This window comes from Octopus sinensis, linkage group LG5 (assembly GCF_006345805.1).
Source record: "Octopus sinensis linkage group LG5, ASM634580v1, whole genome shotgun sequence".
Lineage (NCBI taxonomy): Eukaryota > Metazoa > Mollusca > Cephalopoda > Octopoda > Octopodidae > Octopus > Octopus sinensis.
In genome coordinates this window covers 16385151-16398370 of record NC_043001.1, presented here as the reverse complement: position 1 = coordinate 16398370, position 13220 = coordinate 16385151, and the positions used below count along the sequence as shown (strand labels likewise).

Here is a 13220-nt window from a genome sequence, read left to right as displayed (position 1 = left end):
TGAGATAGATATCTGCAGCTAGTAGGCTTCTGCTACTCTAGACCGATGATGGGCAAAGACCCTGAAACATGCGTGTCTCTAGATGCAGGCCTAGCTGTTGGGGGTATGTGTCGAAGCCAACAGGGAGCGTTTGATGCTCCCTAGGGCTAAACAGCGGTGGTGTAATCCCCTACTGTCACGTTAAATTGACAGTATACAACTATTATATCACCCCACCACCGTACATATCTCTATGAGATATTTAGAAATTCAATATATATATGTGTATATATGACAGGTTTCTTTCAGTTTTCATCTACCAAATCCACTCACTCTCAAAGGAACTCAGCCACTGTCTCCATGAGGCCCACCACTTGTAAGTAAAAGGCTGGATGATAGTGAGATGCTGTAGTTATTGTTGTTTAATCCAAGCTCAACTCTGATTGAGCAGAGCTTTGATCCAATCATGACCATCCTACCATTTTGTATATCTATAACTCCAGTGTTCAGTATGTTTCTCCTTTCTTAAGGTGGTAGAGTGTGATCTGAAGTAGTTGGGTTGTTGTTTCTAGCTTGTAAATAACCAAACAGGTTCTTACACTGGCTCAAAGTGAGACATTGTAATCGAATGGAGAAGATTCTGTTAGCAGCTGAGGAGAATTGCAATATAGGACCATCAGGATTGATTACCTGGAAAATAAAGCACTAGCGATCCAACTGAGAGTTACTCTTTTACTTGTTTCAGTCATTTGACTGCGGCCATGCTGGAGCACCGCCTTTAGTCGAGCAACTCGACCCCGGGACTTATTCTTTTTGTAAGCCCAGTACTTATTCTATCGGTCTCTTTTTGCCGAACCGCTAAGTGACGGGGACGTAAACACACCAGCATCGGTTGTCAAGCAATGCTAGGGGAACAAACACACACACATACATATATATATACATATATACGACAGGCTTCTTTCAGTTTCCATCTACCAAATCCTCTCACAAGGCATTGGTCGGCCCGGGGCTATAGCAGAAGACACTTGCCCAAGATGCCACGCAGTGGGACTGAACCCGGAACCATGTGGTTGGTTAGCAAGCTACTTACCACACAGCCACTCCTGCGCCTATGACTGAGCATAAAAGGTAGATGTTCGGGTTGGGGAGATGACTGTGCCGGCGTTTGCATAGACATGGGTGGAATGGGTGGTGATTGCTGCCGTTGGAGCAGCATGTCCATAAAAGAGAAGCACTGAGAATGTTGTGGTAAGGTTAGCTCACCTGATACATGATTTCACAGGTGAGGTGATAAAAATGCAAGCGACTGGAAATATGCTGTTTGGCAGATCTGTCCAACTCGGACATGTCATTATGGAAAAACAGCCATTGAAACTTTGATGTACATGTACATGTGTGTGTGTGTCTGTGTGTAAAAAATGGGGTGAGCAGATGAGAAACAAATTCACATCATCATCATCGTTTAACGTCCGTTTTCCCCGCTAGCACGGGTTGGACGGTTCGACCGGGGTCTGGGAAGCCAGGAGGCTGCACCAGGCTCCAGTCTGGATTGGGAACGAATATAGTGAAGAATTCCGGGTAGAAGTAGGTGTTACACCAAGGCTCAGCCCTCGGTCCCCTTTTATTCATCATAGTCCTCCAGGCATGCTTGTAAATAAGGTATTTTTTCTAGTGTTTGATTCTGTTCTATATATATTTTTTTTTCTATGTCATCATATATCATTTTTCTGAATATTTAAAGGTCATTGTGTTCTTTTATGAAATATATTTACCTCTACTGCAAACTTATATAAATGTGTTTTCCACCAGGATGTTTTAATTACTATATACATATGTGTGTATGTATATGTATGTATATATATATACGTATGTATATATATGTGTGTATATATTTATGTATATATATATATATATGTACGTATATATATGTACGTATATATATGTACATATATGTACGTATATATATGTACGTATATATATGTGTGTATATATTTATGTATATATATATATATATGTACGTATATATATGTACGTATATATATGTACATATATGTACGTATATATATGTACGTATATATATGTACGTATATATATGTGTGTATATATTTATGTATGTATATATTTGTATGTATATTTATGTATGTATATTTGTATATATAAGTATGTATATATTTGTATCTATATGTGTGTGTGTGTATATATATATATATATATATATATATATACACATACATATATAGATTATAAAACTTTATACAGGAAGATGACATAAACAGGCTTTGTAATGGTATGAGACTGAAAACTCAGCAACCTACAGCTGTTACCACTGTGCAGAAACAATAATATTTTGTAATTAAAGCAAGTTTATTGCACCTTGCATAAACTTTTATACAAATTCTAGACAATAACAGAGTTCCATATGTGTGTCCAGCTCTAGGAATAACCCTACCATATTGATGGCATATGGTTGTTGTTCACTATATAGAAGCTTTCAACACATGTTATGAGGTTACTACCCAAATAATATTGAATAAGAAGTATATATATCTATACACATCATCATCATTGTTCGACCGTGGTCGAGACTTTCATAGTCTTTTCAAATGGCTAATAATGTGTGCGCGCGCCACTACTACACACATTGGAAAGCATTGTACAACCAAGTACTAAAGAAGATCTTTCCTCCTCCATGAAACAAAGCTGTTCCCGCTGGACATCAACCCAGTATTTCTAAGCTACGGACTGAGTGATTTATTGTAAGGTTATCTCCCTAGATAGATTGCCTTCACTACGGCTAAGGAGCCCTTTCTACCCCATACATACACACACACATGAACATCATCATCATCGTTTAACACCCGCTTTTCATGCTAGCATGGGATGGACTATTTGACTAAAGTCTGATGAACCAGATGGCTGCACCAGGCTTCAGTCTTGATCTGGCAGAGTTTCTACAGCTGGATACCTTCCTAACGCCAACCACACACTAAGAGTGTAGTGGGTGCTTTTATATGCCACCGGCACGGAGCCAGTCAGGCGGTACTGGCAACGACCTTGCTTGAATCTTTTACACATGCCACCGGCACAGGTGCCAGTAAGGCGACACTGGTAACGATCATGCTTGAATGATGTCTTTTACGTGCCACTGGCACGGAAGCCAGATAGCCGCTCTGGCAACGATCACGCTTGGATGGTGCTCTTAATACCTTACTAGCACGGCACTCGAGTGCCAGTAAGGTGATGCTGGTAACGAGGCATGTATATACAATTAAAATCCATCTCTCATTATCTCCAGTTTGCTTTGTACATAACACAGTGGAGAGTTAGCACTGATGATAACCAGTTTTATAAACCCTAGTTTAATGTATATTGAAATTCTGAGCTCAGTTTCACAATGGTTGATAGGCGTAGGAGTGGCTGTGAGGTAAGTAGCTTGCTTACAAACCACGTGGTTCCAGGTTCAGTCCCACTGTGTGGTACCTTGTGCAAGTGTCTTCTACTATAGTCTCAGGCCGACCAAAGCATTGTGAGTGGATTTGGTAGGCGGAAACTGAAAGAAGCCTGTTGTATATATGCATATATATATATATATATTTATGTATGTGTGTGTGTGTGTATATTTGTGTGTCTGTGTTTGTCCTCCCTAACTTAGTGGTTTAGCAAAAGAGACCGATAGAATAAGTACTAGGCTTCCAAAGAATAAGTCCTGGGGTCAATTTGCTCGACTAAAGGCGGTGCTCCAGCATGGCCACAGTCAAATGACTGAAACAAGTAAAAGAGAAAAAAAAATGAGAATATAATGAGGAATTTTGTGTCATAGAACCACAGGCAGATCTCAACTAGGATTAAAATCCATGATGCTGAGATGTTCTGTGCAAACTCAAAGTGTGAAATATGTTTTGTACTTGAAAGCTAGAGACCAGGGCACCATTCTGAGTGTTTATGAAGTCATTTACATTTAATTTTTCACAAATACTATCAATTGTTGGTTGGCATCCTTTTTGTCTCGAGAGACAATGGAGTTGCGCATAAAGTAGTCTAGTCCGGCTTTTACATTTCATGTCCTGATACATTTCCTGCTTTGGCTGTGTAGTCCTATCCTGGACAAACACTCCCTATGGCAGGTACCGCAAATGTAGCGAAGACTGTTCCTGGCTGGTTGTAATGCCATAGTTTCTTGTTGACGTCTTCTCTTGTCTTTCCATTTGCCGGCAACCATGGAGACTGGCGACGTACCGTAAGAGAGGGAATATAAAGGAGTGACTGAGAGAGAGACAGGAGAAATGAAAAGACAAGAAAAGACGTATCAATTGTACATACACAAGTTATGCATTATTTATACTAAATGGGATTTTTTTTATTGTGTGTGATTTTCTGTTCAGATTGTGGAGGAGGCTGAAATGTGGCGACAGAAGGAGAAGAGATCACAACTGTCCAAGAAAGACAGAGAAAAAGACAGAGGCGGAGAGAAGGATAAGGATAAAGATGACAAAGATAAGAAGTCTACTGATGTGTTCTTTGAGGACACCCGCAAGTCCTTTCTGTATGATAATCGTGTGAGAGATGACAGCATATCGTATCGGAGGTATCGTGCTCATATGGATGATGAGCCAATTCCATCATCGACCACTCGTAGCACATATTATACTCGGCAGCTACAACGGGCTGAGGAGAATGATCCTGGCAGGTAAGGTTTTACATCATTTTCTCCGTGTATTTCTGCTCTTCAGCCACTCATCGAAGAGAAGATAATTCTTTGCAAATCCTGTATCCTGATAACTAGGCTCGTAGCACTTGTTGCTGCTGACCTGTCTAAATTTGAAGGACAAGCGAGATGAACTCATCATCATCATCATTTAGCGTCTGTTCTCCATGCTAGCATGGGTTGGACGGTTCATCTGGGGTCTGGGAATCCAGAAGGCTGTATCAGGCCCAGTCTGATCTGGCAGTGTTTCTACGGCTGGATGCCCTCCCTAACGCCAACCACTCCGCGAGTGTAGTGGGTGCTTTTTACGTACCACCCACACAGGAGCCAGACGGAGCTGGCAAACGGCCACGAACGGATGGTGCTTTTACGTGCCACCGGCACGGGGGCCAGGCGAGGTTGGCAACGGACACGAACGGATGGTGCTTTTACGTGCCACCGGCATGGAGGCCAGTCGGGCGGCTCTAGCAACTGGCTATACATAAACCATAGTAATTATTTCTACTCTAGGTACAAGGCCTTGAAAATTTTGGGGGGAAGAGGGCTAGTCAATTACATCAACCCAGTGCATAACTGGTACTATTTTTACTAACCCCCTGAAGGGATGAAAGGCAAAGTCGACCTAGGCAGAATTTGAACTCAGGCAGCGAGCTGGCAGAAACGTTAGCCTGCCAGGCGAAATGCGAAGCCGTATTTCGTCTGTCGTTACGTTCTGAGTTCAAATTCCACCGCGATCGACTTTGTCTTTCATCCTTTCGGGGTTGATAAATTAAGTACCAGTTACGCACTGGGGTCGATATAGTCGACTTAATCTGTTTGTCTCTCCTTGTTTGTCCCCTCTGTGTGTAGCCCCTTGTGGGCAGTAAAGAAATAAGAATTTGAACTCAGAATGTTGAGGCAGGCAAAATGCCGCAAAGCATTTCACTTGACATGCTAATGATAACCTCAGCTCATCGCCCTTACACCTCCTATAATAATCCTTTCTACTGGAAGTACAAGGCCTCAAATTTGGTGGAAGGGATTAAGTTGATTACATCAACCCCAGTGTGTAACTGGTACTTATTTCATCAACTCCCGAAAGGATGAAAGGCAAAGTCGACCTTGGTGGAATTTGAACTCAGAACGTTGTGGCAGACAAAATACCACTAAGCATTTCGCCCAGTATGCTAACGTTTCTTATTTCTTTATTGCCCACAAGGGGCTAAACACAGAGGAGACAAACGGATTAAGTTGATTATATCAACCTCAGTACATAACTGGTATTTAATTTATCAACCCCGAAAGGATGAACGGCTAAGTCGACCTCGGCAGAATTTGAACTCAGAACATAGCGGCAGACAAAATACCACTAAACATTTCGCCCAGCGTGCTAATGTTTCTGCCTGCCTGCCACCGTCACACCCCCTGTAATAATATTCATCATACTGGTTGTTCCTAACACTATCACACTTTCTTCGTAAACCCACTGCAATAGGAACTGATGTGGCAGAGACAGGTAGAGGAAGCTGCTAGAAGTCTTCAGCTTTGATCCTCAGGTGATGGTCGTTTTCCACACTGCTCTAAGAACCCTGTACAGCTACGTCTTGCTGAGCCCTCATTTACTGAATTGATGAGAACGTTCGCTATTTCAGATGTACACTGCTTCAGAAGCAGTTTGAGGAGATTCAGCTGCTGTTTCTAGCAAGATAAGTGACCACATATAAACCCCTTTGTTAGCTCAGTCTTAGTTCACTTGATTTTCTCTCTCTCTTTCTCTCTTGATCATGGCTGTTATTGGGGACATCATTTTTGCAGCCAGATAGCTTTCATACCTATTTCTTTACTACCCACAAGGGGCTAAACATAGAGGGGACAAACAAGGACAGACAAACGAATTAAGTCGATTACATCAACCCCAGTGCAAAACTGGTACTTTATTTATCGACCCCGAAAGGATGAAAGGCAAAGTCAACCTCAGCAGAATTTGAACTCAGAACATAACGACAGACGAAATACCACTAAGCATTTTGCCTAGTACGCTAACATTTCTGCCAGCTCGCTGCCTGAAAGATAGCTTTCATATAGCCAACCCCTCAACTCTGAATTGAACTGATGTGTGTCTCCTTTAGAGGTTCAACATCACATTGATTAAAGCTGTAGTTAAGTTTTGAACATTCATTTGTCTGTACTGCCATGGATGGAGTGGTTTATTGAAGATGGTATTTTTCAACAGTTAGATGAGGCCCTGACTGGTCCCTATGCTGGTGGTACATAAAAAGCACCCACTACACTCCCAGAGTTGTTGGTGTTAGGAAGGGCATCCGGCTGTAGAAACCTTGCCAGTCCTCAGTCAAACCATCCAACCCATGCCAGCATGGAAAGTGGACATTTAAACGATGATGCTGAGATAAGACCCTTTCCATACTGCAGACCGCTCAGCCCTGAAGGAGGGAGGTTTTATGACTGAGTTGTCTGTAGGCACTGTTTTATGACAGGCAGACATCATCATCATCATTTACAGTCCGCTTTCTATGCTAGCATGGGTTGGACGATTTGACTGAGGTCTAGCAAACCAGACTCCAATCTGATCTGGCAGAGTTTCTACAGCTGGTTGCTCTTCCTAACACCAACCACTCTGAGAGTGTAGTGGGTGCTTTTACGTGCCACCGGCACGAGGGCCAGTTTGGTGGTACTGGCAACGGCCACGCCCAAATGGTGCTTTTTACGTGCCACCTGTACAAGTGCTAGTAAGGCGACGCGGTAACGATCACGCTCGAATGGTGTGCTTAACGTGCCATCGGCACGAAGGCCAGCTTGTTGCTCTGGCAACGATCTCACTCATATGGTACTCTTAGCGCTCCACTAGCAACGGATGACAGTCAAGTATATTTGTCGCCTTTCTCAAGGCACAGCACACTGGCTGTAGTTGTTGTAGAATTTAATTGATGAACTGACACATCTACTAATCACTAACTGTAATTAGTAGATGTGTGGGAATAGCTACCCCCTACCTAAAAGGAACAGCAGATTGGCAGGGTCATTAGAGTGTATAGAATGTGTCATGGTATTTTTTCAAACTCCCTGCATTCTGCGTTCAAATACAGCTGAGGCCAGCTTGCCTTGCTGTTATTGTGTGTCTTTCCTATTCCTGAATATAACAGTGTCAAGCTGACAAAGGAATGAAGGAGCTTCTACATGGTCGTGTGACCTGCTAGTAATAGTAGCCAAATCCCCCCTCATTTCATATCCTACAAATTTGGAAGGAAAAAAAAGATGCACTGGACAGAGAAAGTTCTAGGCACACAAGTTTCTTATATGCCTAGAGCTAGTTTTTTTTTTTTTTGTGGCATTGGCTCTAGTGAGCACCACCACCCCAGTAACTTGCAAGAGAAAGAAAAGGCCCTTTCAACTGAGTTGAGATGTAGTAGAGAGGGAGATGGCTTTATACCAGCTGCATAAATCGCTGTGGCAACTGTACAGCCATGGTGACCTTGTAGTTGAACGAAGTCCCAAATGTTATCTGCCCCACTTAATGCCTACAGCCATTGTGTCCCTGTGATGTGGTATTTAATGGAGCTTATGGTTGTGTAAAGTTTTCTTAAAGTTTCTTATTGACCATTTTACAGGTGGGGTCACAGCGGTTATAAGGAACTGTATCCAGAGGAATTTCGCAGCGATCGATCTGAAGACGAAGAGAATGGTCCACATCACCGCCGTCACAAAAGAAGAACTAGAAAAAGGTTTGTTTATGAAGATTTTCAGATTTCGTAGAAATGGAAAAAATGTTTCCCCCCATGTGGTTATGAAGCTCACTTTGCAACCACATGGGTTCAGGTTCAGTCCCACTGAACAGCACCTTGGCAAATGTCTTCTACTATAGCTTCAGGCTGAGTAATGCCTTATGAATGAATTTGGTTGATGGAAACTTTGTGGATGTCCATGCTTTGAGAAGACCTGTTGAGTCAAGTAAAACCAATATTACAGCTGTGGCCAGTGCCCCCTGAGTGGCTCCTGTGCCAGTGGTACGTAAAAGCACCATCCAAACATGGTCGATGCCAGGTGCACCTGACTGGCTCCCACACCGGTGGCACATAAAACACATCAACCGATCGTGGCCAATGCCAGTAACCCCTAACTGGCTCTTGTGCCGGTGGCACCTAAAAAGCACCATCTGAACGTGATTGATGCCAGGCCCTCCTGATGGCTCCCATGCCGGTGGCATGTAAAAAGCACCCACTACACTCTCGGAGTGGTTGATGTTGGTTTGTTTACATCCTCATAGCTTAGTGGTTTGGCAGAAGAGATCGATAGAGTAAGTACCAAACCTTAGAAAAGCAATAAATACTAATACAGTGATCCCTAGCTATTTCGTGGTTTAACTATCGCGGATTTTTAAAATATATATATATGAACGCCTAAATTTTTTCATTAAATCCATTAAAATATTAATAATAAATATCATTTCCTGGTGTAGGAACTACAAAACAAGTGTTAAATAGCAAAAGAGTATATACAGGGGTATTTGAACTTAAGACGGGCTGTGATTGGTGCAATGGAGAGAGAGAGACGACGAATCACAGCTTTCTATTTTGTAATCTGGCCTGTGTAACAGTAACAATCTTTATTTTTTTAAAATCTAAAGTGTTATTGCTTAACGGTTGTCCTTCTTATTAATAGACTACTGTAATGGGTAGGTTGTTAACAGTACAGGGAGGGTTTTAGAAGTCCAAATACACGTTGAATAAATACTGTAAATATGGTGTCCCTACTTTGCGGAAATTCAGTTATCGCGGCCGGTCTCGGAACCAATCTACCGTGATAAATGAGGGATCACTGTAGATCGATTTGTTGAGCTCAACTACAGTCCAGTGATGGAAACACGCTAAACAGAAAAGATAGAAATAGCTTTATCAAGAGATACAGAGGATTGAACTCCCCATCATAGTTTTATAAGAGTGGGGAGGAAAGTGATAGATGCTTATAAATCAATTAAAACCTTTCATCATAATTTCATGTTATGTTCCAAATGGTAGCTTAACCCTCTCAGACTGGAGCCCCTCTCATCATCATCATCATGTAACATCTGTTGTCCATGCTGGCATGGGTTGGATGGTTTGACCAGAGCTGGCAATCTGGGGAGCTGCACCAGACTCCAGTCTGCTTCGGCATGGTTTCTATGGCTGGATGTTCTTCCTAATGCCAAAGTGGATGACAAGATTATCGTAGGTCAAGTTCCTTTATCATAGGAATACAAAATACATAAAAAGTTCGTCAAGATGTTAGGTTTCAAGCACCCCAATATTACAATCCAAAGAAAAGCAGTATTACAAAACCTTACGATCGTTTTGAGGATTGTAATATTGGGGCACTTCAGACCTAACATTTCAATGAACTTTAATCTATCATCCACTTTGATTTTTACTATATTTTGTTCATATTGAGCACTAATTAGGTGTGCTGCAACAAAGGTTTTCTTCTTTTCTTTTATATATATATATATGAAACAAGTAAAAGAGTAAAAAAAGAGTAAGAGTAAAGAGTATATATATGTACATGTGTGTGATTTGTTGTCCTGACATCAAATGATGGTTCTGAGTGTTACTGTCATATTAGCAGTGTCATTTGATTCCAGTCCTCTATGAAAACATGTCCAGCAAGGGGGAAAATATTAATATTGCATCACTTGGGAAAAAAGTGATGGTTGGCCACACAACAGACATCTCTCACAGTAAAAAATCTACCTCAGTGAGTTCTAGCTGACCCATGCAGACATGGAAAACTGAACGTTAAAACAACAATGACAGCAATATATATTTCACGTTTTTTTTTTTTTTGGCTTCTGTTACGTTTGTTATGTATTGATGTCTTGATAAGGGAGAAGGACAGACATTTGTAAGCAGTATTGAACTGACTGGAGCATATTTTATCAAACCCAGAAGGATAAAAGGTAATGTCAAGATTAGAACTCAAGTGACTTGAAGTACAGAACAAGATGGTTCTGTCTCTATGTCACTTTTACATTTCTGTAAGTATTTAATTTTTGTCATCCATTTTCACTTCATCATCATCATCATGATTTAACATCCGTTTTTCATGCTAGCATGGATTGGACGGTTCAACTGGGGTCTGGTAAGCCATGGAGGCTGCACCAGGCTCTAGTCTGATATGGCAGTGTTTCTACAGCTGGATGCCCTTCCTAACGCCAACCACTCCGTGAATGTAGTGGGTGTTTATTACGTGCCACCGGCACAGGCCAGAGCAGGCTGACAAACGGCCACGATCGGTTGGTGCTTTTACGTGTCACCAATACGGACGCCAGTCAGGCAGTGCTAGTATCTGCCACGTTCGGACGGTGCTATTCACGTGTCACCGGTACGGGTGTCTTAACTACAATCTCCATTTGAATTTTTCAAAAATGTAAATGATATCAGCCATTATTGTTTTTAATTTGTTTATAATATTATAGTTGCTGTTGACCTAAGTTAACAATATGTCCATTTGGTTACTGGTATAATTAGTTGATAATTATCCCATGTTGTTTGTTTCTGTTTTGGTAGACGTAAAGAGAAGAAGAGGAGGCATCATTATCGGTCGAGATCTGATGACAGTGACAGTGATTGCGAGCCCCGTCGCAAGCGCCGCAAGAGCACTGGCTGCAGCAAACACAGAAAGCATCGCAGGTCACGGGATTCTTCGACGGGATCGGAAACAGTTCGGTACATCAGGCGGAAAATGCACAAAGAAAGACGTCACCGGAGACACAAATCTGAGAGGTTGTACGACACTGAAATCGATATAAAACCTCGACTGCCCATCATCTCTGGTAGCCAGCAGCAACAACAGCAGCAGCAGTCGCTACCACCACAACAACAACATCAGCAACAAATACAGTCATCCCTAATGGGACATCACAGACGCAACCGACACAGTTCAGGTGCTAGGGACTCCACATCATTACGTGAGCACAAACAGACACGTCACATGTCTTCTGACAACACAGACTCGGGGGCTGAAAATGACGGACCCAAACGGCAAAAGTTCCAACGTGATTATTCTTCATCTGATAGCGAGGACAGTTACTGTTTGTCTTAGTATGTATGTCGTGTGCATGTTTAGTGCATGTCTGTGTGCATCTTGGCAGTTGAAAAAAAAAATTTTTTGCTACAAAAAAAAAAAAAAATGGACCCCTCCCCCCCCCCCCCCACCAACCTCTGCAATGCCATATCCTTGTCAAGTCATTCGGTGCCACTGAACTGGCTAAAACAAAACAAAACAACAACAAAAAAAAAATCAACAACAACATCCTGGAAGTGTTTTTATCTCATCTCTCTGAAATGTGGAGAAACTGGTTAGCAACAGAAAAAGAACTGCCCTGGCTACAGTAAAAAATGTTTCCAGATTGTTCTGTCAACTTTTTTATTTCTTTTAATTCTCTGCAGAAAACATCCAAACTGCACTTCAAGTCAGTCACCCCAATCCACTGAATTTCTCTGTTGTAGATTGATTGATTGATTGAGATCTATTATTGCTGCTATCATAATTAGTCCATTCCATATGCCCCGCAGACAGTTTCTCATCTCACTCACTCATTCAGTACCTATTTAAATATAATGAATTATACCTACCTGTTAATTAATATTGGTTAAATGTATCTGATACAGTAAGGTAACATTTTTTTTTGATGGGATTATTTTTCTGTTATGAATTTAAATTGGACATCTTTTATTTATTCATTTGAAAGATTTTTATTATTATTTTTTAATTATTTTTCCCTTTTTGAAAGCTGTATGGAACATTCTTTGATATGAAGATGTATTTTGTAAAGCAGTAGAATATTTTTGATGGAATTTAGGAATTTTTTTAGAAGTGTGTTTAAACCATGTCTCCCTGTCAAATATAAGGTGTAAAAAAGAACAGAAATAACAAAACAGACTGTAATATTATTTACCTGTTCTTGTGTGGATTATCATCATCATCATTATTATTATTATTATTATTATCATCATCATCATTAGAGCGGTGGATTGGCAGAATTTTTTGCATCAGATTTATCTGAGTTCAAATCCTGCCAGGGTCAACTTTGCCTTTCATCCTTCCAGGCTTGATGAAACACAGTATCTGTGAAGTACTGGGTTCAATATAATTGACTATTCCCTTTCTCCCTACTTTCAAACCTTCTGTCTAATTAAAAAGAAACATCTCTATCATAATTATTTTCATTTATTGTCTTACCTATATGAAATGATTATAGTTTTCCAAAGAACCATTTAACATCAAACCATTTTTTTTTTTTGATTCAGTCGAGGAACATCTAGTCAGCAAACACAAGAACATCAGGAATATCTCCTGACTTCCGATATCCATTCAAATGTTTTTCCTCTTCATAATGCAAATGAAATGAAAGGAGGTATTTGCTGCTCAATAATGTCTCATAAATAATTTCATTGCTCAAAAAGAGGAAATTGTAAGACTGGAAGTTGGAATGAATAACTCATTCAAGCCAAACTACTTTAAAAAAATAGACCATTATTGTCAAGGGATACAGGGAAAAAAA

At 40.9% G+C, this 13220-nt stretch overlaps 1 protein-coding gene across 4 annotated transcripts in view; it reads left to right on the top strand.

Annotated features, from left to right (window-relative positions):
- The window catches only part of LOC115211981 (uncharacterized protein NKAPD1-like), a 24772-nt gene extending 11596 nt beyond the window's left edge, over positions 1-13176 (top strand). For all 4 annotated transcript variants that reach the window (XM_029780756.2, XM_036503178.1, XM_036503179.1 and 1 more), the window contains exons 3-5: positions 4365-4669; positions 8293-8406; positions 11224-13176. In XM_029780756.2, the coding sequence (XP_029636616.1) occupies positions 4365-4669; positions 8293-8406; positions 11224-11758 (954 nt within the window). In that variant the 3' untranslated portion in view covers positions 11759-13176. The remainder of the gene's footprint in view (positions 1-4364; positions 4670-8292; positions 8407-11223) is intronic.
- The last annotated feature ends 44 nt before the right edge of the window (positions 13177-13220 follow it).